Genomic DNA, 23,886 nt, shown 5'->3' on the forward strand with positions numbered 1-23,886 from the left:
GATATTTTACTTTCAGTAGTTGTTTTTCAATTCTATTATTATTTTCAAAAATGTTAATTATATGCAGTTAAAATTAAATGTAGTTATACGGTTAGTAAACTAAGATAGCTTTTACTTAATATTTAAAGGCAAAGATAAAAATGTGTTTTTCATCTTCTTTAAGGGTACAAAATTCATTTTCTCTAATTAATACAATTTTTAAAGTGTATGATTACAGTATAATCCTTCCCAGGATAGTTCCATAGTTTCATTCTTTCTTGGATGTTATATAGTTGTCAGTACCAAAATGACACTGTTTTTCTGGAATGTTGGTGTGGTAGGAAACTTCTACTTATGTCTCTAGAAACTAGGCCATGATTACATATCATTAAAATAGATGTGAAATGTGGCTACTCTGGCTCCTTGGAGACCATGAGATTGCTTGATCATGTGTTTGTACACTAGAAGCTTTTTTTTTTTTTTTTAGACAGACATGTTAATACATGATAACCAAGAACGAATTTCAGTGGATGGCATAAAGCCAATATTATAATAAACATTTGTAATTCTGTGAATTAATCCAAAGTTCAACAATTATCATTTACACTAAAATTATAGTTCAACAATTATCATTTACACTAAAATTATTTTGTTTGGGATATTTAAGTACATTTATTGACTTACACACAGAATCTTACCCTTTTCCCTCCCATTTTTTCCCCTAAGTCTAAGAGGGAAATCTGGTTAGGAGGACCTTGGAAATCTCTTGGAAGGACCTTACTCTTACTAGACAACACTAGAATATTGATCATTGCCAACTACTCCTTAATGCACATTTCTTTAGATTTGCTATATTTTCATTTTTTTCGACAAAGTAGGCATAATCTGTGTGGGTTTTTTTTTTCTGAAGCCCAATTTCACAGGCACAAAAATTATGTTTTCTCTCTGCAGAGTTTTCTTGTCCCGTTGCATGTAGGAAGCACTCTGCTCAGTCATACCTCAATGATTTATTTAAAGATGACATTTCTACTGGTAATATAATGATTCTTTGACAAATAAATGTTCTAAGTTTGTTCCCTAAATATTTTATTTTATTTTTTGAGAAAGACGGTTTTATGTAATTTAGGTTGGTCTCAAATTTATTTTGTATCAAGACTTCTAATCCTCAAGTCTCTACCTTCCAAGTACTGGTATTAGAGGCAAGTACCTCCATGACAACTTTATGGAGTAATGATTAAACTCAGGGTTCCATGCATACAAACACTACCAACTGAGCTACATATACCCTTATTCTTTTCCATAGATATTAGAATAAAATTTAAACAAACCACACAGTTAATATACCTTCTTTAATTTCAAATTTTGAAATGAATTTCCTAAGGTTGAAAGTCCAGCAACCCTAATGGATTAAGAATCTGAAAACACAGACGGCCTAAAAGGCTGACGGCCTTTTAGTGCTGGCCACTTCAGCTGTGTGTTTTCTATAAGGCAGCTGCTTTTCCTTATTAAATTCTCTATGTGAAATGCTTTTCTTGAGATTTCTCCTTTTGATTTGTGAATTCTTTCCTGTGACAAAACTCACCACGGGACCATAGTAGTACAGGAGCATTCTGAGAGGATGTTTGCAACCTGCATCCACACCAGAAGAAGCTCACTGATCTGCTAAAAACCAGAATCTTTGCAGGGATACTTTTGATTGGCATACTGAATGGTCCTAGTGATTAAAGGGCACTTTTAATTTTAAAGTTTTTTTTTTTCCAGTTTAGATTAGTATTAGAATATTTGGTATGTGGTAGCTACTAGCCACAGACTTTCCGATGGAAAATCCCATTTAGAGTTTATCTCTATTGTCACAAAGGGCAGCCCGGAAAAGCACTCAATGAGGCTGGCCAAACAGGCATGGCAATATTTTTGTTCCTCCACTTAATGAGGAAGACATCACTGTGAGGGCAACAGTAACTATTCCCACATCTGCATCCAAAGTTTGAGAGAAGTGTCTAATAAACAGCTTTCCAGATGCAAAGCAAAAATAGAACCTGTAAGAGAAAAAGGTAGGAATTAGTATTAAAACAACTCTGTGTGTTTCTGGTTGAGACTTGGGTTTGAGAAGCATCTAGTTAAAATCAAGGCTAAATTTAAAAAGAAATTGAAAACCTTCAATTTGAGAAATACACAGTATTTAAAATCACAAAACACATATAATTTTTATGGGACTGATTTTCAATGAAATGTTTGAATTAAGAAAGTAAAAGATTATAAATATATGGTCTTAAAAATAACCTGAAACTTTACATGACTCAGAGAGATGACATAGGGACCTGCCTCCCCTCCCACACACACAGGCACCGACTTTTGAAAATTATAACTGGCAAAATATGGGTTATGTTGGCAGAAATCACAGAAGACTCTTCATAGCTTAAAAGCCTCTTGTTTTTGTTGTTATTGAAGACCAGACTTAGTCTGTGGTGATCAGAGAGGATACATGAGATTATTTCAATCTACTTGTATCTGTTGAGTCCTGTTTTGTGTTTTGTGACTAATCATATGGTCCATTTGGGATGAGGTACTGAGAAGAAGCTATACTCTTTTGTTTTCAGATAAAATGTTCTATAGATATCTGTTAAATCCTTTTGGTTCATAACTTCTGTTAGTTTTACTGTGTCTCTGTTTAGTTTCTGATTCCATGATCTGTCCATTACTGAGAATGGGGTGTTGAAATCCCCCACTATTATTGTGTGAGATGCAATGTGTGCTTTGAGCTTTAGTAAAGTTTCTTTTATGAATGTGGGTGCCCTTGCATTTGGAACATAGATGTTCAGAATTGAAAGTTCATCTTGGTAGATTTTTCCTTTGATGACTATGAAGTGTCCTTCATTATCATTTTTTGATAACTTTTGGTTGAAAGTCAATTTGATTTGAGTTTAAAATGACCATTCCAGCTTGTTTCTTGCAACCATTTTTTTTTTTTTTTTTGGAAAATTGTTTTCCACCCTTTTACTCTGAGTTAGTATCTATCTTGGTCACTGAGGTACATACCCGGTAAGCAGCAAAATGCTGGGTCCTGTTTATGTATCCAGTCTGCTAGTCTATATCATTTTTTGGGGGAATTGAGTTCATTAATGTTAAGAGGTATTAAGGAAAAGTGATTGTTGCTTTTTGTTATTTTTGTTGTTATAGAATTATGCTTCTGTGGCTATCTTCTTTTGGGTTTGTTGAAAGATGATTACTTTCTTGCTTTTTTTAGGGTGTAGTTTCCCTCCTTGTGTTGGAGTTTTCCATCTATTATCCTTTGTAGGGCTGGATTTGTTGAAAGACATTGTGTTAATTTTATTTTTGTCATGGAATATCTTGTTTCTCCATCTATGCTAATTGAGAGTTTTGCTAGGCATAGTAGCCTGGGCTGGCATTTGTGGTCTTTTGGGGTCTGTTTGACATCTACCCAGGATCTACTAGCTTTCATAGTCTCTGGTGAGAAGTCTTGTGTAATTATGATAGGTCTGCTTTATATGTTACTTGACCTTTTTCCATTACTGCTTTTAATATTCTTTCTTTGTTTTGTGCATTTGGTGTTTTGATTATTATGTGATAAGGGGAATTTCTTTTCTGGTCCAGTCTATTTGGAGTTCTGTAGGCTTCTTGTCTGTTCATGGGCATTTCTTTCTTTAGGTTAAGGAAGTTTTGTTCTATAATTTTGATGAAGATATTTACTAGCCCTTTAAGTTGAGAATCTTCGCACTTTCTATACCTGTTATCATTACGATTAGTCTTCTCATTGTGTCCTGGATTTCTTGGATATTTTGTTTTAGGAGTTTTTTGCTTTTTGCATTTTCTTTGACTGCTATGTCAATGTTTTCTATGGTATCTTCTGGACCCGAGATTCTCTCTTCTATCTCTTTTATTCTGTTGGTGATGCTTACATCTGTGACTCTTAATCTCTTTCCTAGTTTTTTAAATATTTATTTATTTATTTATTTATATCTCCAGGGTTGTAACACTTTGTGTTTTCTTTATTGTTTCTATTTCCACTTTTAGATCCTGGATGGTTTTGTTCAATTACTTCTTTTGTTTGGTTGTATTTTCCTGTAATTCTTTAAGGGATTTTTGTGTTTCCTCTTTAAAGGATTCTAGCTGTTTATCTGTGTTCTCTTGTATTTTTTTCAAAGGGAGTTATTTACTTCCTTCTTAAAGTCTTCTATCATCATCATAAGAAGTGATTTTAGATTTAAATCTTGCTTTTCCAGTGTGATGGGGTATTTAGAAATTGCTATGGTGAGAGAACTGGGTTCTGATGATGCCAAGTAACCGTGGTTTCTGTTGCTTTTATTCTTGTGCTTGCCTCTCATCATCTAGTTATCTCTAGTGCCACCTGCCTTCACTGTTTTTGATTGGAGCTTGTCCCTCCTGTGATTCTTGTTGCGTCAGAACACTCAGAGTCTAGCTGTTTCTGTGATCTTGTGATTCTGGGATCTTATGATCCTAAGATCCTGGGTGTATCAGAGCTCCTGGAAGTCAAGTTGCCTCTGGTATCCTGAAATCCTGATGTGACCAAGCTCCTGAGGTCCCATGATCCTGGGCATGTTGGACCACCTGGAGTCGAGCTTCATCTGGATGTTGTGGGACTGGGTGCAGAGCTAGTCCCCAAGGTCTGCTCAGGGCACTGGCTCAGACCGGAAGGAACCTGTGTCACTGGCCAGACATGGGTTCCTGAGGCTCTGGATCCTGCTTGTCCCAGTTACTCCTTGTTGGGGAGTTACTCCTTGTTGTTGTTAGGGTTTTGGGGCAAATGTTATGGCCTCCTCACCTATGATCCTGGGCATATTACAGCACTTGGGAGTCGAGCTTCTTCTGGATGTTGTGGGACTGGGTGTGATAGTATACTTAAGCGACTCCAAAATTTCCACCACAGAACTCTTAAACCTGATAAACAACTTCAGCAAAGTGGCTGAATATAAAATTAACTCAAACAAATCAGTAGCATCCTCTACTTGAAGGATAAACAGGTTGAGAAAGAAATTAAGGAAATGACACCCTATACAATAGTCACAAATAATATAAAATAACTTGGTGTGACTAACCAAGCAAGTGAAAGATCTATATGACAAGAACTTCAAGTCTCTGAAGAAAGAAATTGAAGATGATCTCAGAAGATGGAAAGATCTTCTATGCTCATGGATTGGTAGGATTAACATAGTAAGAATGGCCATCTTGCCAAAAACAATCTACAGATTCAATGAAATTCCCGTCAAAATTCCAACTCAACTCTTCATAGAGTTGGAAAGGGCAATTCTCAAATTCATTTGGAATAACAAAACACCCAAGATAGCAAAAACTATTCTCAACAATAAAAGAACTTCTAGGGAAATCACCATCCCTGACCTCAAGCTGTATTACAGAGCAATAGTGATAAAAACTGCATGGTATTTGTATAGAGACAGGCAGGTAGATCAATGGAATAGAATTGAAGACACAGAAATGAACTCATACACCTATGCTCGCTTGATGTTTGACAAAGGAGCTAAAATCATCCAGTGGTAAAAAGACAGCATTTTCAACAAATAGTGCTGGTTCAATTCGAGTTCAGCATGTAGAAAGATGAAAATTGACCCATTCTTATCTCTTTGTACAAAGCTCAACTTTAAGTGGATCAAGGGCCTCCACATAAAACCAGATATACTGAAACTAATAGAGGAGAAAATGGAGAAGAGCCTCGAACACATGGGCACAGGGGAAAATTTCCTGAACAGAACACCAATGGTTTACACTCTGAGGTCAACAAATCAACAAATGGGACCTCATAAAATTGCAAAGCTTCTGTAAGGCAAAGGATACTGTCAATAGGACAAAATGACAACAAACAGATAAGGAAAAAAAGATCTTTACCAATCCTACATCGGTTAGAGGGCTAATATCCATAATATACAAAGAACTCAAGAAGTTAGACTCCAGAGAATAAAATAACCCTATTAAAAAATTAGTTACATAACAAAACAAAGAATTCTCAACTGAAGAATATCAAATGGCTGAGAAGCACCTAAAGAAATGTTCAACATCTTTAGTCACCAGAAAAAAAATGCAAATCAAAATAATCCTGAGATTCTACCTCACACCTGTCAAAATGGCTAAGATCAAAAATTCAGGTGACAGTGGATGCTGGCTAGAATGGGGAGAAAGAGGAATACTCCTTTATTGCTAGTGGGATTGCAAGCTGGTACAACCACTCTGGAAATCAGTCTGGCAGTTCCTCAGAAAATTGGACATAGTATTACCTGAGGACCCAGCTATACCACTCCTGGACATATACCAAAAAGATGCTCCAACATATAACAAGGACATATGATCCACTATGTTCATAGCATTCATATTCATAATACCCAGAAGCTGGAAAGAACTCAAATGTTCTTCAGCAGAGGAATGGATACAAAAATGTGGTACATTTACACAATGGAGTACTACTCAGCTATTAAAAATAATGAATTCATGAAATTCTTAGGCAAATGGATGGAGCTAGAAAATATTATCCTGAGTGAGGTAACCCAATCACACATACACACACAAAAAAACCCACACATGATATGCCCTCACTGATAAGCGGATATTAGCCCAAAAGCTCAGAATACCCAAGACAATTCCAGAGTATATGAAGCTCAAGAAGAAGGAAGACCAAAGTGTGAGTGCTTCCATTCTTCTTAGAAAGGGGAACAAAATACTCATGGCATTAAATACATAAACAAAGTATGGAACAGAGACTGTAAGAAAGGCCCCACTTGGGGATCAGTATTGTAGATGCCAAGAAGTGCATGCTGACAGGAGTCTGATATAGCTGTCTCCTGAGAGGCTCTGCCAGAGCCTGACAAATACAAAAGGGATGCCCTCAGCCAATTGCTGGACAGAGCACAGGGTCTCAATGGGGTCCCCAATCAAGGAGTTAGAGAAAGGACTGAAGGAGCTGAAGGGGTTTGCAATCCTATAAGAAGAACAACAATATTAACCAATCAGACCCTCCCCCCCAGAGCTCTCAGGGACTAAACCACTAACCAAAGAGTACACATGGAGGGGCCCATGGTTCGAGCAGCATATGTAGCAGAGGATGGCCTTGTTGGGCATCAGTTGGAGGAGAGGCCCTTGGTCCTGTGAAGGCTGGATGTCCCTATGTAGGGGAATTTGAGAGCAGGGAAGCAGGAGTGGTGGGTGGGTGGGGGAACACCCTCATAGATGCAGGTGGCGGATGGGATAGGGGGTTTTGTGAGGGAGAACCCAGAAAGGGGATAACATTTGAAATTTAAATAAAGATAATATCCAATAAATATAAAAAACTAAAGGTTATTAAAAAAAACAAACTTCCCCAACACACACACACACAGCCTCTTGTTAAGATGCCATGTAATTAGCTTCAGAAGTTTCCATCTGTGATCCTGTTAAACATAGATATATTGCTCTGGGCAAGTTGCTCAGGTATTGTGACATAACCACCCCTAGTTCTTAGCTACAGTGGCTTGTTCACTGTCAGGTATCAACTGAGATACATTCTTCTTGCACTGGAGAAACATAGTTCTCCTGAACCACACTCTTACCACTTATGCTCCTGAAATAGGAATGCTTCAGGTTCGTAATATTGTTTAGCCCTAAGTTGATCCCTGAGTCTTTTGTAGAAGAAGCAAGGTTCTTCCTGGACCCTGTTAACACAGCCCTGTGTGAATGGATTTCTGCCCATACAATGTCATGTGACCTTGTCTTCTTTGTGTTAGTGTACATTCTGATAGGCCCCTCTTGAAAAGAACAATGACACAACTCTACTTACACAAGGATGGTTGAGCAAGACAAGAAGGGTCTGGGAGCCTTTGTGCTAAATAATAATTGCTTGTATTTGATGAACATGAGTGGATTTTCCAGACCATTTTTATTTTATAACAGTTCAAGGTGTAGTACAATTTTAAGAGGTGGTGTACTGGACCTAAGTTTAAGATGAAGAGTAAGCTGAGGACCAAGATATCTTTTTTGTCAAAGGCTGCACAATATGTACTTTTTCAGGGCCAGAGCAAAAGTAATAGAACATAAAAAACTTAGGTTTCCCTAATTATTCAGTAAAAATGATCCTGAAATCTGATCAGTTAGACTTGTAAATCTGCCCTCTCTCCATTCTTTATTCTCTTGTTCTGTCTTGACAGTGTCCTATTCTGTTTGAAGAGGCATTCAGATAAAGCACATCAGAAATCACTGTCTTCAACATACCACACAGGAATTCCTCCCAGTGCTGCTCCTCCGTGCCCACCCTTCCCTCCTCATAGAGTCTCTCTGGCTCATGATATATTCCTTGTTGTCCTAGAAATCACTATGTAGACCAGGCTGGCCTTCAACTCACAGAGATCCTCCTGCCTCAGCCACTTGAGTGCTAGGATTGCAGGTGAGCACCTTTCTGCTCACTCTCAGACTCTCTTTATCCACTTCACTCTCTAACCTAGTAAATTGTGTGTGGTTTCTCGATTAACATTCTTTCTTTTCAATTCTCAGCTGGTGCAGCAAAGTTTGCCAAAAATATTAATCTGATCTTCCCACAAAGTGCCATAAACAAGCTGAAGTATGGGACAAGCCTGTTTAGTTGTCCCAGGACTCTTGTCATTGTGTACTATAATTGCTTACTTGGACACCTTCTTCAAGACACTGTATTTGTTTTGAATTATATTGATATATTTTCTAGATTCCAGAATCTAGAGCCTAATTGAAAAATGTAATAGTCAGTCATCAACATTTGCTGTATAATAAAAGCTGTTTATTCTCTATGCACGAATTGCTTCAGCATTCCTTGTAGTGTTCCTATAGATAATTCTCAGGAATCCTAATCTTCCTATGTCGGTCAAGGCCTTTCCAATAGCATACACAACAACCACACCATGCTGGAAAGAGTGGTTGTTAGATGTATAGTTTCATAAATGAAGAATATTTCCAACATTTCCCCCTCCCTTGCCCCCCATTAGCTTCTAGGTTTGGAAAATAATTTATTTGAATGCTACCTCTGCAAGAGCTAGTAGATTTGACATTCATTATTTCACTTAAATGCTTTGCTACATATGTGTGTGCATGTAAGTATGATATATTTATGTGTTTATAATGTATGTGTGTTGTGGATGGCCCTGATGCTGTTTGTATTCTAATGATAATTATGCTATACTGGGAGGGGCTGTCTGGAACAAGGAATGAGTCAGGTACTCGGGACTTCTTGTGAACCATCCCCTAATGAATAAAGGAGCCAATCACTGGGATGGTAGAAGGTGGGACTTCCGGGTTGTACAGAGGAAGAGGAGAAGGAAAACAGAGTGAGAGGTTGTTTGGAACAGGGTGAGTGCATGGATATGATGTAGTGGTAGAGTTTCCCCGGTATCATGAGGAATTAGATTTAATAGGCTTACAAGATTAGGTTTTACTTGTTGCGCCCAGAGACTGAGTCACCATTGTTCATAAACTCTGAGCGACTTGACCTCCTAGTTCAAGAAAGAAAATTACAGCAGTAAAACCTGGGTTTGCATGATGTGTCTCTCAAAAACCATGGGGGTTTGAAGCATGGGAATGGTGTGGTAGTGACCTGCAAGCGAGAACCTAGTGAGCTGATTGTAGAGATTTTGAGAGTTCCGGCCAGACACTCTGCTGAGATGCTATGTGGCCTGCCGATGCTGGGCATAGCACAGCGACTTGGTCCAGTCTTTTCTAATATGTCCCGCTACATATGTTTCAAAGAGATGAAACTTTGCATCTTTTATTTAAAGATTATGAATAATTTTATGTGTGTGTGTTTTGTGTGTGTGCTGTGTATGCTGTATGCTATTTATGTATTTGCTTGTATAAATGCGTGTGTGGGTCCATATTTATGTATTTGCTTGTATAAATGTGTGTGGGTCCATATGCATTTGTACACATAATATGTAAGTCATATTATATGAAAGGTTATATCTTTCATTGCGCTCTACCTTATTAGGTGAGTCAGGGTCTTTTTTTCCCCTTTTTGTGTTTGTTTGTTTTTAATGAAAATAGATTCTTCTTTCCTTTCATACAATATATCCTGGCAACAGTTTCTCCTTACTCCACTCCTGTAGCTGCATTCACCTCTCTTTACCTCCCTTCTCCCCCAGATTCATTTCCCCAATGTTTCCATTCAAAAGAGAGCAGGCCTCCAAGAGATAACAGCTGAATGGGACAAAACAAGATATGACAAGGCATATTGAGCCTGGACAAGTCAAGCCAATAGGAAACAAGACCCAAGAGCAGACAAAAGAGTCAGAAACACACCTGCTCCCATTATTAGAAGTCCCATAAAACAGCAAGCTAACAGTCCTACTATAAATGCCTACTATAGACCATGCTGGCCACGCGCTTGCCAGGTCAGTCTCTTTATAGACATATGAGCCCTGCTTAGTTGATTGAGTCATTCAATGGGTTCCCCTGCTGTCCTATATCCTCTGACTCCTACAATCTTTCTTCTCTCTGTTCTACAGGATTCCCCCCTAGCTCCTGTAGGAAGCCGCTGTTAACGGTGGTATATTCTGCCATCCCAAGATGGCGCTGGCCTCGTGTCCTCCCACTTGTAAACAATTAACTGCACAGTTGCAAAAGGCAAAAGGCGCACCAAAGTCACTGGCCAATCCCGAGGCATAATATTGGGTGGTGAGCGAACAGCCAATCAGAAGTGAATAGGTCACTCTAGGCTGTATTTAAGCTAGGCCCCTTCCGCGTCTCAGCCCTTCCGCGTTTTCCACGTTTGCTGATTCAGAGTAAAGCCTCGTTTTGCAGTAACTACCCGAATATTGTCTCTCGTGTTTCTCGTCCACGGGCGTGGGGCGACACGGGAGGCGCGCGTTATAAGCTCCCAGGGGAGGGACCCAATGGAGACCTCCTCAGAAGAGATGGGGTCTTTCACTGAACTTGGAGTTCATGAGCTCAGTTAGACTGAATGGCTAGTGAGCCCCAAAGATCCACTCCTAACCCCTCAGCACTAGGATAATCGACGTGTGTTATACTAACTTTTAAATGAATATGAGGGATCTAAACTCAGGTTCATGCTTGTGTAACTAATTTTACCCTCTGAGTCATCGTTCAGGTACTGGATGAAGGAGTTTTAATAAAGTAAGTTATTAACAATATTTTAATAGGAGTTTGATTTAATCTGAAATTAAAACTTTCCATTATACACAGTATTACCATTGTGCAAATCCACATTTTCTCACACTTAAATAACATTTCCTTGGCTATTTTATCATCACTTTGTTCTTTTTTTTAACTAACATTTCTAATAAATTCTTAAGTCCAATGATGCTAAGTTAAATTAACTTCCAATAAATTTAATATCAAATAAATACAATAAATTTAGTTTTTATAAAAGAATCCATCTTTAATTTTCTGACTTTTTAGGAAATTGTGAATACTAGAGTTGATACATAGTTCATTGCATAAGATCATGGCTTGGCGAGTATATTTACCACATATTGCATATTCCTCTACGTTCTGATGGAACCCTTAACTTGATATACTGTTCAAGGATTACAAAACCCAGAGCTCCTGGGTATAAACAAGCTTATTTTGCTGTATGATACGAAGTAGAAGTAGAACAATAGTTACTCATACTCTGCAGTAAAGTAATACTGAACACAGGCACTGGCACACTTGCAGTTTTATATGGATACAGAGAATGATTTTGTCTATTTCTCAGAGTTCCTAACTACCAGAAAAATCTATGTAGATGCAAATGGGTTTAATACTGCCTTTCAATCAACTGTTCTGTTTACCAATCCAGATGCTATTGATACATTCCTCTCCCAAAGCTGACCTCTATGGCATCAGAGACATATACTGTTAGAGGTAGGCCTTCTCGTTCTCTTTACGTCTGGCACATCTTTATCTCATTAGATAATAAAATCTGGTCATACAAAATATGTTTGTGATCATGAAAAATCTCATAATTGAGAATGACCTCTTAGCCATTGCTATTTCATTAATGCCACCAGAACTTCCAGAATTTACATAGTCATTTACTATCATTTAAATATTCAAATAATCACATGTAGATTTTATAGAGGACGTGTTTCATACTATAAAAGAACATCCATAATCATATTTTTCCTATATTTTACTTTCTTTTCAATCCTGAAAACTAGCTAACCTATTGCACCCAACTTAACAAGCACAAGGAAGAAGACAATTGTCCTTGGGCTGTGTTGTTGGAGGATGCTTGTTTTCTAATTTCTTTGCAAATGGAATTAGAATTTCATTTGAAAACACTGAACCCAACATAGTTGGGGAATTTTAAGACTAGTTCAGACTTAAGGAAGAGGAAAGAAAGACCCAAATATTACATAATTTAAAATGTAGCTAGTTGATAGCTTATTTTAAGTTGTACTTTTCAATATTGAATATTTCCTCTCATTTGAATGAACAAAACAAAAACATTATCTCGTTAGTTTAAAGAAAACAGTGCAATATTATTGCCTGTTATGAACAAGTCATTTTTGCATAGTAAAAACTGAGTATTCTGGGGGGAAACTAATTTCCTCTGACTGATAAACTAATCTAAAACAGAAAGTAGTTGGAATGCAGTCATTTGTTAACCATATTCATGCAAATCTAAAGATTTATTCAAGACAGGGACTTGGTTTTTTTTTTTTTTTCATCAATATCCTACAGGATCTCAGGAAAGCTGAGGGAAATTTCACCGGATATTAGGATGGGAACATTTGGTGGCTGCATAGATCATGTGTGTGGAGATGGAATCCTGGCCACTAAGGGTTGAGAAGTGAGGAGAAAGCATAGAGTCACTTTCTTCCCTATAATACCAATCTCAGCTTCAAATACTGATTGTATTAACCTCTCCTTTCAAAATGTCTAAAGTTAGCCTACTTTACCTTGTTTTCTTTCAAGTTAATGTATGCTTTTTGGCGTCTTTCCTTCATACAAGTCTATTGTCCATTTTACTGCTTTTAGTTAATCAAATTCCACATTAGATTTTAAATTTCAATTTTTTCTTCATGTAAGTAGTCTTCTTTCTAAAGTAGAAGTCTGGTTTTCTAATAAAGTGTAAGAATGACAAGGACATAGACATCCAAATATTAGCTCTACTAACTACACTGGGTATTCATGGCGCTTGAGAAAATTATTATTTTTACAAAAAATTCCCAACACATCTTTTATGTAATTGAAATGACCTCTTCTGGTCCTACCCATATTTTTCCTCCTCTCAATGCCTTTTTTTATGGAATCCCCCCCCCTTCCAGGAAGTCTTACTCACTGCACCATGTGGAATTGCTTGAATCCATCCTTACTTTTAAAATTCACTAAATTTGCTCTTAGATAATTTTAAACATGTATGCCATGAATGCTGACCACTCTCATCCCCCACCACACCTATCCACACTCTCCCTCTACATAAATTTCACAGTTAGATATATTTGCTTTGTTTCATGACCCAGTAAGATAAACTAAGGCTGTCTGTGACCATGCTTTTGTATCTGTCCGTTGGAGCTCGGTGGGCTCAGCAGTGGGTGCAGAACTAAAGACATTGATTCCTCCTTTCTCAGACTCTATCAAGGGTCATTATTTTAGTAGTAAAGAGGAGGAGCCTAGGGAGCTGCTTCATTTGATTGATGGTAGTGTTTAGTATGTGTTCAGTGCAGATAACAACAGCTGGGAATTAATGGATGAAATGGTTATATTGAATCCAAAAGATGGCTTTTTGCAACCTCATCATTATTTTCTGCCTCTCCACATATGTTTACACTCAGGTCTTAGAGGCGGTGACAGATTAGTATTTTATAAAAACAAAAATAAAAACATGACTACTTGAAATCATTTAAGGAGAAACTAGCAGGAAGATACTTAATTTCAAAAGTTCTTAGCAAAAATGTTCTTTGAAAATATGATTTTATAAGCTTTCTCTTTTTTCCTCACCTAAAAACTTCTCTGGAGTAGTATGTATAACTCTTATATCTTCTTGCATGGATACAGTTAAACATATGGTTAAAAAAATTAAGTAATCTATGAAAATGGGTATAAGTGTATTTTCTAGGAATAAACTAAAACTGAGATCCTAGTACAAATGTTTGGTACCCTTCTAAATGTTCACTGTTTAGTAAATTCTAAATTAGCACCTGTGTAGGACATTTAGCTTTTATACAAAGTAGACATCGAATAATACATCTTTTTTGAAATGGAAAATGTCGTAGGGATATAATCCAGCATTTTGAATCTAAATTTGAAAAATGGCAATGGAATTGGACTTGGAGAGACACATTTATGGAGTATCCTACTGTTGCCAAAGCAGTCATTGGCATCAGAATTTCCCTCCCTGTTTTACTGTGCACCTCTGTCCTGGCTTCTGGGTTGTTCTGCAGAGTGAGCTACAGTCTTCTCCCAAGGCACCTATTGTGGATCCAGACTGGTTCAGGAACAAGTGTGCCATTGTTTCACCCTTAGGAAAGGAAAAAGAGGAAAGATGGTAAAGAAATCAAAGGATTTGGGAAACTACCATGTTTCTTCAGATGTATCCTAAGCAATTGGCAAACAAAATGAGTCTGTTGCCAATTGTTAGCATGAGCCAGGAGTAACACTACTTATTACACAGCTTGGAAATGGGTTTTTGGAAGGAATCACTTTGGATTTTGGGTTTCTTTCTTGAAAAAACAATGACCTTTAGTACAGCAAAGAAAGAAAATAAGGCATTGCAGAATTAGAATAACTGAGGTTTGTGATGTCTCTGCCCTCCAGCCTAGGTTCTTCCTAAGCATTCCAACATCCACATTTGCCCCAGTTTTGTGTCCTATGAACATAGGTTCCTACTTTAGACTATAAAGGCAGGAAAGAAAGCATTGCTTAACTCGTCTTTTCTTTCTAGCATTTGGCATAATTATAGGTGATAGATTTTTGTTGAGTGAATAGCATTATCAACAGACATTCAATATATTATTTTGTTGTTACATGGGTAAATTATCTGTTTTATAATTTGAAAATATTTTTGTTGTCAAAGGTAATAAACAAATAAAACATTTAAGAAAAGATTGAGCCCACTCAGGGAATCTTGACTTACTCGTTTTGCATACTACACCCAAGGGCTCCCAGTTTGATATACAGTACTGGATTTCCTCTCTCCTCCTGCTGTGTGTCCTGATGCTCTAAGTTGAAGGCTTGAATTATGTTCCATTATCAAGTAAGACCCTAAGGATGGCTGGTTATTTATGCCATTTCCTTTTAAGATAACTAACACAATTTAAAGTTTTATACTCCTTCCACACCTAGTTTACTTGATGTCTGTTTGTGTGTTTTTATAAAGTATTTTCTTTTTTATTGGATATTTTCTTTATTTACATTTCAAATGTTATCCCCTTCCTCGGTTTCTAAACTCCTCATCCCATTCCCCCATCCCCTACTTCTATGAGAGTATTCCCCCACCCACTTACCCACCCATTCCTGGCTCTCTGCCTTGGCATTCCCTACACTGGGGCATTGAGGCTTCACAGGACCAAGGGCCTCTTCTCACTTTGATGCCCAACAAGGCCATCCTTTGCTACATATGAGGCTGGAGCCATGAGTCCCTCCATGTGTACTCTTTGGTTGGTGGTTTAGTCCCTGTGGGGAGGGGGGTCTGGTTGGTTGATACTGTTGTTCTTCCTGTGAGGTTGCAAACCCCTTAAGCTCCTTCAGTCCTCCCCCTGATTCCTCATTGGGGACCCAATGCTCAGTCCAATGGTTGGCTTTGAGCATCTGCCTCTGTATTTGTCAGGCTCTGGCAGAGACTCTCAGGAGACAGCTATATTAGGCTCCTGTCAGCACACGCTTGGCATCCACAATAGTGTGTGGGTTTGGTGACTGTATATGGGATGGATCCCCAGGTGGGGCAGTCTCTGGATGACTTTCCTTCAGTCTCCGTTCCACACTTTGTCTTATATCTCAAGAAAGACACGTTGTCAAATCAATGAAGTCTTGCAGGCAGGATTTTGGAATGATCACTGTGTGCTCACTTTTATTTTCTGTCCCAGTCTAGGTGACTGTTCCTCATTATAAGGACATTTAGAGTCATAGGATAATTAACAAACAGTTGACTGAACAAGAGAAGAGAAATTATTATAGTATAAGGATATTGCATAATTTCTACAGAGAAGAACAGAGGGAACCATAGTTAAAGGCTCTTAGATTATTTGCAATTTTTAGTTGTATGGCATAATATTAGCAGAAACATGAATTTAAAATTATTCTCTTTAGGTTCAGTGAAGAACATTAGCTATATGGTTAGTAATGTCTCTCTGGGTTACAAAGGTCTCAATATGGACCTGTTGTTTATTTCAAAAGATTTATTTTATCCTGTCTCTCTCTCTCTCTCTATCTCTCTCTGTCTCTCTCATTCTCTCTGTCTCTGTCTCTCTGTCTCTGTCTTTCTTTCTCTCTCTCTTTGTGTATGTGTGTGTGTATGTGTGTGTGTATACCATGTGTGGAGATATCCTTGGAGGTCAGAAGATATTATTGGATTCCCTGAAGCTGTCTGTAGACACAGGGAATGTGAGCTTTGTGGGTTGGCAACTGAACTCAAGTCCATTTCAAGAGTAGCAAGTGCTTATAACCTGATAATATTTCTCCATCCTGTTCCCTCCTCCAGTACCTCTTTTTTTTTTTTTTTCTTTTTGAGATAAAGTATCATAACATAGCACCAGCTGGTTTTAAACTTGAGGTTGCTTATGCAGGCATTTGTTTTGCTTCCATACTATGTCTGAAGAAATGGAAATGCGGGGTGTGGTTCATTGTTGGCAAGCAGCACTTTAAAAAACGTACTTTCTGATTATTTATTGCTATAAGAAGGTGGGTTTGCTCTGCCATCTAGTGATTAAGAATTGTATTTAGACAATTAAGTTTGAAAGCACATAGATTTATATGAAAACAGATTTGTGAAAAAAAAAAAATTTAAAGTATAGGGCAATTGTGTTGATTTCCAGTAAAATATGGTCAAATGTGGGACAGAGAGAGGCCTGCCTAGTCTTGTGAACTAGGCTGGATTTACTCACTATCCTTGAGTTCCATGGAGAGTTTCTTCGTGGGCGCCAGCGAGGGTTACTCTCGGAGCTGGCTCTGCCTGCGTTCTCCACCACATGTGGGGATGATTAGCTGAATGTGGGTGTGGGCGTGGGTTCCTGTTGGGCTGGGGCAGCTCAGGGAGGCGCACCTCCAGAGAGAAGCAGAAGCAGGATCCTTGACTGAGTTTACTCCATGCAGCACCGGGGTGGGGGTGGGGCGCTGGGCTGTGAAAAGCTGCTGGGGCATCCCTGGGCAGGAAGAGAACTCAGATGAAGTCTTGCAGGGCCTTTTGAGTGGACCCGGAAGCTTGTGGCCTCCATTCTGGGGCTCCCAGAAACCTCTGGGGGTCCATGGCAGAACGAGGGGTGGGGTGGGGGGGGAGAAGAAAGAGGCCCCAGCAGCGACCCGCAGGAGAGACTAGGTTACTGGCACTCACTTGGCAGGGTCAGCTAGCTTGGTTGAATAGTTGGTCCCTGTGGCTGGAACACAGAGAAGTCTTCTAGTGGAGATTAGACTCCGCTCGGTAGTTGAGACCTTCTCCATGATTGTCTACGGCAGGCCACAAAAGACACAGGGAAGTCCATGGTTCCAAAAGGTTTTATTTTTCATGATGGATGGTAGTTGAATCTGGATGTACCCCCCACTTAGGTCAGGGCGGACCTGACTTAAATAGGAAGGAAGGAGGGAGGAGGGCCTGGGAAAGGAATACATAATTGGCTACACCCTCTGGCCTCTAGGTATCTCATTAGTACCGAAATCTCTCTAGGGCCTGAGGCCTGTAGTCATGCCCTCTACCTGTGGAGGGGCTGGTAGAGGCGTTGCCCTACGGGACTGAACAGTGCAGATTAAATGGAGGTCTTAGCCTGCATGTCAGGACCCTGGATTCTGGGGCCAAACACCTGCTGTTGTCCCATCAGGGTCTGGGGTTAGAGACCTGTGCCCAACCAAGAACCAAACTATTCTTTCATGGTCCCACAGTCAAATACATCTCTCCTTCTACACATCCATGCCAGGATTATTCTGGTAACTTCATAATGAAGTCAGTCTGCTGGAGTATTTAGCAGAAGGAATAATTCTGTACTTTGGAAATTAAAATTTGGAAAATTATATGACAGAAATTAGAAAAGAATAAAAATACTGCCAGATCTCAACCTCTTCTAGGTTTTCGGCACCTCAATAAATTATAAGTAGCAACAAGTATAAAATAAGTAGCAACAAGTACAAAATTACAGGTTTGTAGGATGTTCAGTGTGTGTGTGTTTGCATGTGTTTTATAGGACTTAAATTTAGACTCTAGATGTTCAATTGACTAGCAGATTTGAGGGCACTATTGGATTTCTCAAGGTGTCATTTGAAAATTCATACTCGTTTTCTTTTCTTTTCTTTTTTTTTTTGCATTGGCTCAATAATAAGGTGATGACATTTTTGTAACTCTATTTGACAAACTGATCACCATTTTGTTTCCTATTCTGCCTTTCATTTAACTAAATGCCATGTACAAACAGAAGGGACAGTAGCCACAGTATGTACAGCTGCCACATAAGAACATAAAGATAGAGTGAAAGGTGATGTTTTATAACCTTCCTCGCTTGGTACACTTCTTTCATTCACACATTAACAGTGAGCCTTCACTGGGCCTTCTGTGATGGCAACAAATTCTTGTGTGGGCGAGGAGAAGGCATGTTTGGTCGTGAATGTGGTTTTTCATCTCCTTGCCATTTAAAAGCATTCCAAGTACACATCTATATTATCTGAATTTAATTATAAATTCTCAGGAGAAAAATACCAGTAATGAATCTGGGTGTAAAAACAGCTTTTAGTGTTGCCATTTAAAGAACAAGCAATACAGTGACCCTCTTCTCTGCTTTTTGAGTTTAGGTCACATAGTCTTAAATTACTCTTATTTGTGTTAACACGGGACTGAAAGAGTGAGTCTTTTTATTCCCCAATACTCCTACTCCATTTTTTTTTTTTTAAGATCCAAGAACAAGTTTATTTGGCATCCAGAGAAAACAGTACAGATTAACTGAAAATCCCAGCAATCATTAAGAGATGATGTAGAACAAGACATGCCTTTTAAGTTAGAAATAGAATAGAAATACCTTATTAATGAAGACAAAAGTTCTTCAAACAGCACAAATGGACTAGTGAGCTGATTCTGAAAACCTTTTGGGAATCTTTCTGGAAGTAACTTCAGAAATAGGGTTAAGCCATTTGTTGAAGAAGTTCTTACACATTTCAATAATATCTAGTTGAAAATTTACACACTCTCTTGTATATCTTTTTGACTTCCCAATTTTTTTATTTTATTTGATTTATATTGCATATATTATACATGTCTAATAATATATTGTATCTAAGAATACTTCATTGTAATGTGTAAGCTTAAATTGGTAGTTGATAGCATGCAAGTTTTAAAAAATTAAAATTATACAGCATAGTGCACTCTATATTAATTATATTTAATAACATTTATATATTTATATAAACTTATATTTATATAAATTTGTTTTTTATTGTATCAGTACATATAACTTCAAATATTGTATATAGCATTATATATAACAATCCATAAGTATAAACATGTGATGTTCCATAGCGACATATTTTTAAAAACAGAATGCATATGCATTCATTATTTGATCAATAAGCACATACCTGCTAATACCCATCCCCAATAATGTACATTAGTACTATGCCTGAATATTATTGATTCCCAACCTTGACCACCCAAATTGTGAGAGAAATAGCTATTTGGCCTTATGGGGAATTTCATTTTTAAACAATGAGTTTAAAACAAGTAAATAGATAGATACTGTTTCCTTAACCATAAAGCTTAATGAACAAAGTATTTTATTTTAAAATTACATTTATTCATTTACTATTTGTGCCTACTCTTGTTTGTGTGGAGGAGATGAGCATATAGAACTTGAAAAGAGAAGTCAGAAGAAAAGTTTGTGGCCTGCTCTCTTTCCCTCTATGGATTCCCTGGGGTTGAACACAGATCATCAGGCTTGGCTAAAGATGTACTGATTGATCAAATAATGAATGCATATATGTTCTGTTTTTTAAAATATATTTCTATGGAATTTCTATTATATGAATCATATAATTATATGATTGTATCTATGAATTGTTATATATAATAATATCTACAATATTTGAAATTATATTCACTGAGGTGAAGTTATACCTACTACGACATCTTGCTGGCCCAGCAATTATTTTTAATTTATGTAGTTAATGTAATTGTTCAATTGGTTATGAATATAGTCCATGTTTATAGAGATTATGTTTTAGACATGTTAATTTTAAAAGTAGAATGCATAAAATGGTTTTTTACTCAAATACAACATGTCTTATTCTTTGAGAATTTCAGATATGTATATAATGCAATTTAATGTGTCCCTCTCCCATTTTCTCCTCTCCAATTTCTGTTATCTTCTTGTTACTTAGTCTTCCTGATATTATATATTATGTATTATATATTATATATTTATTATGTATTATGTATTACATATTATGTATTATATATTATAATTATTTATTATATATTATATATGCTTTTCTTCTTTAAACCCAGAGTTCAAGTAGTCCTACCTGAATGTGTGTAAGAACATATACTGAAGTTGGGGTAACTGTTCATGGGACATCCATGAATATAACCAGACTCTCTCCCAGAAGTGTCATTTGCCAATAAATACTCAACTATGGGTGGGGCCTCATAAACCCTGCCCCAGTTCATACTGAGATTTTGATTATTTTGATCTTGTGCAGTCAGTTCCAGCTGATGTGAGCTCTTGTGTGTAACTGTGATATGTCTGGGACAGCCACTGTTTCTGCATCTTACAAGCCTTCCTTCCTTTTTTCTCTTGTTCCTTCTTCCATTTTCTCCCTCCTTCCTTCCTTCCTTCCTTCCTTCCTTCCTTCCTTCCTTCCTTCCTTCCTTCCTTCCTTCCTTCCTTCTTCTTTTGAAACATTAATACATGGTCTCACTGTCTAGTTCTTTTTTAAATTGGATATTTTATTTATTTACATTTCAGATGTTGTTTCCTACCCCCATCCCATCCCTCCTCCTCCTTTTTGCTTTTATACCATTTTAATTACATGTAAGTATTAAGGTCAGTTCTGGGTTGAAAAGCTAGCAATACAATAGATGCAAATAGTCAAGAAACAAGCAAGACAATAAACACAAATAGTCAAAGAACAAGTAAGGCAATAACAAAGTTTTGTGAACACTCCTGTGATCACTGTTTCTAAGGGCTTATCAGGAAGATCAAAATATCTGAGCCTACTTCTTTGTCTTAGCCCAAAGTAATTTTCTTGCCTGAAGCCTAGTTCTTTGTTCTAGCCCAAGATTTATATTTTTGCCTGAAATTACTTCTTTGTTCTAGCCTAAGATTTATATTCCTGCCTGAAATTACTTCTTTGTTCTAACCTAATTTCAGATTTCTGCCTGAAGTCCATTTGCTTGTCCTTGGCCAATGTCAGATTCCATGCCAATCAGCTTCCAAAGCTCTCCACATCTCTCACTTTTTATTTTATAAACCAGACTGAGCCTGTCTTAGGTGGTTCTGAAAGAGTGCATTCTTTACCTGTTGTGGAATATGCATTATCAAAAGCAATGCACTTCTGTTTTAGGTTCGTAAGGCTCTGTGCAGAATCTTACCAGTCCTGGCTTGCTAGCCTGTTAAACTAAAACTTTGTCTGGGAGTCCATTTTCAGTTCTAACTGGCCTGGACAGACTCTTAAATCTTACTGCCTCCTCCTCTGCAATGATAACTGAGCCTAGAGGGTGGGACTGTGGTGTAGGTATCTTTCCACAGTCTTTTATTCTCAGCATTTGAAAGATGACATGTCTATTGATAGGACCTTGGTATAGTCTTATTATTTCTGTTTCTGTCCTGGGGCTTCAGCATCTAGAGAATTTTGTTGGTTGAGTATTCCACCCTCCCTTCTCTGTTCAGTTGTTTTTCTTCTTTCTGTGGAGGTATTTCAAATGTTCACGTGAGGACTGAGTCTTAATAGGGTTGAGATGACCATTTTTCTCTGTGGTGTTGTTATGGGAAGTTACAGAGGGTCTAAGCAAGGGAACTTACTGTCTCCTTGTTGACAAAGGTCATGTAGTGTTGGATTGGCACTAAGAAGCCGAGAAGACTCTTGGTATTTAGTACCATGCAATGATCCACTTTGTGTTTTAATATACATATGTTGGCTTCTTATAAAAATTGAAACTAAACTTAATAAAGATATTTTTCATGTTAATTACAGCTCTTATTACATCATATGTCCACATGCATACATATTTATAAATATTAAAATGACTTTCTAAATATAGAAAGGTAATTATTGAAGTTAAATAACACTATTTTTTGCTACAACTACCCTTAATTCATTTCAATATAAAGATAATCTCCTTATTATCAGATATGGTATCCTACATATTTGTTTGGTATAGATAACGGAAACCTAATCCAAGAAACAGAAAATGATCATTTCATTTTCATTTCATGTTTAAAACAATTCTCAGACACCCATCTGGTACTCTTTGGAAATTTCTCCCAGTACTTGAGTCCGCTTGAACTCTTTGCATGTGATTCACTTGTATAAATTTTCTAGTGAGTTTATCATGTAGGGTTTACATGAACTGAGTTTATATATTCTGTCTGGAAATCCTTATTTGCTCTTTATCAGACTTTATTATATTCAATCACTCATAATATCAAAAATAAAACCTTGTGAGAAGCATTCTTTCCCTATAAAGCATACATTTTTTTTCTTTTCTTTTTACTTCTTGCTATATTAGGGCAATATGTATTTCATTCATTAATTTATGAGTAACTATTCACTATTTTATGGATATACTAAATGTAATAAGTTCATCTGTCTTTCATCTCTCTTAATGAGATTAGCCATATCTCTTCTTCTCTTCTCCTCCTTTTCTTCCTTCTCCTCCTCCCTGACTCCTCCTCCCTGACTCTGTGTGTGTGTTAAAGAATGCTCATGTTCAGTATCTACCACAATTATTTTTTACCTGTCTTCTGGGATAGAATCTCTCACTAAACTGTCCACCTGACTGCTCTTGGCTATAAGTATATGTGATTACACTTGCTTAGCTATTTACATGGGTGCCACGGCTCCATTCTCAGCTTGTCATATTTTTTTCAATAGAAACTTTGCCAACAGAGCCAAGTCCTCAGGCTTGGGAGGTTACTTCTTAAAACTTTTTTAAACCAAAAAGATACTTTATTATCTTAAAAATTTCCCAAATTATAAAATTTTAGATTATCAACCTCTTTTTGTTTTATTTCAGATGAATATGATGAAGAAATAGCCTGCACTCAGAATGGCCAGATGTATTTAAATAGAGACATTTGGAAACCTTCTCCATGTCAGATCTGTGTCTGTGACAATGGTGCCATTCTTTGTGACAAGATAGAGTGCCAAGATGTGCTCAACTGTGCCAATCCTATAACACCTGCTGGGGAGTGCTGTCCAGTGTGCCCACAGACATCTGGAGGTGGAGATACTGGTTTTGGTAAGAATGATCAAAGCTGATTCAGAGGAGAGCTAACAACTGACCTTTATTTGGCAGTGATTATTACTTTTTAGAGTTTAACAACTCAAATGAATAATCATAGCAACTAACTCAATGACCTCAGAGATTAATGATTTTTGAAATCATTTTGAAAAGTGTGTATATACATAATTTTAAAGTGTGGTGAGCTTCCTGGTGTAAGTAGGCCATTCCTTACTTAGGCCATTAACATAGAAATAGACAGTAATTTTTTGCCTTCTTAATTGTCCGAAGATCTTCATTTGTATAGTTATACCTAATTAGAGAATGATTTGTGCCTTATGGATGGCTGC

At 37.4% G+C, this 23,886-nt stretch overlaps 1 protein-coding gene across 1 annotated transcript in view; it reads left to right on the forward strand.

Moving 5' to 3' along the window:
- Positions 1-23,886, forward strand: part of Col5a2 (collagen type V alpha 2 chain) — a 119,140-nt gene that overhangs the window by 33,939 nt on the left and 61,315 nt on the right. Inside the window, exon 2 of the mRNA XM_034497452.2 lies at positions 23,330-23,554. Within this exon, the coding sequence (XP_034353343.1) occupies positions 23,330-23,554 (225 nt within the window). The remainder of the gene's footprint in view (positions 1-23,329; positions 23,555-23,886) is intronic.

The sequence above is a fragment of the Arvicanthis niloticus genome, chromosome 3 (assembly GCF_011762505.2).
Source record: "Arvicanthis niloticus isolate mArvNil1 chromosome 3, mArvNil1.pat.X, whole genome shotgun sequence".
In the NCBI taxonomy this organism is placed as follows: Eukaryota; Metazoa; Chordata; class Mammalia; order Rodentia; family Muridae; genus Arvicanthis; species Arvicanthis niloticus.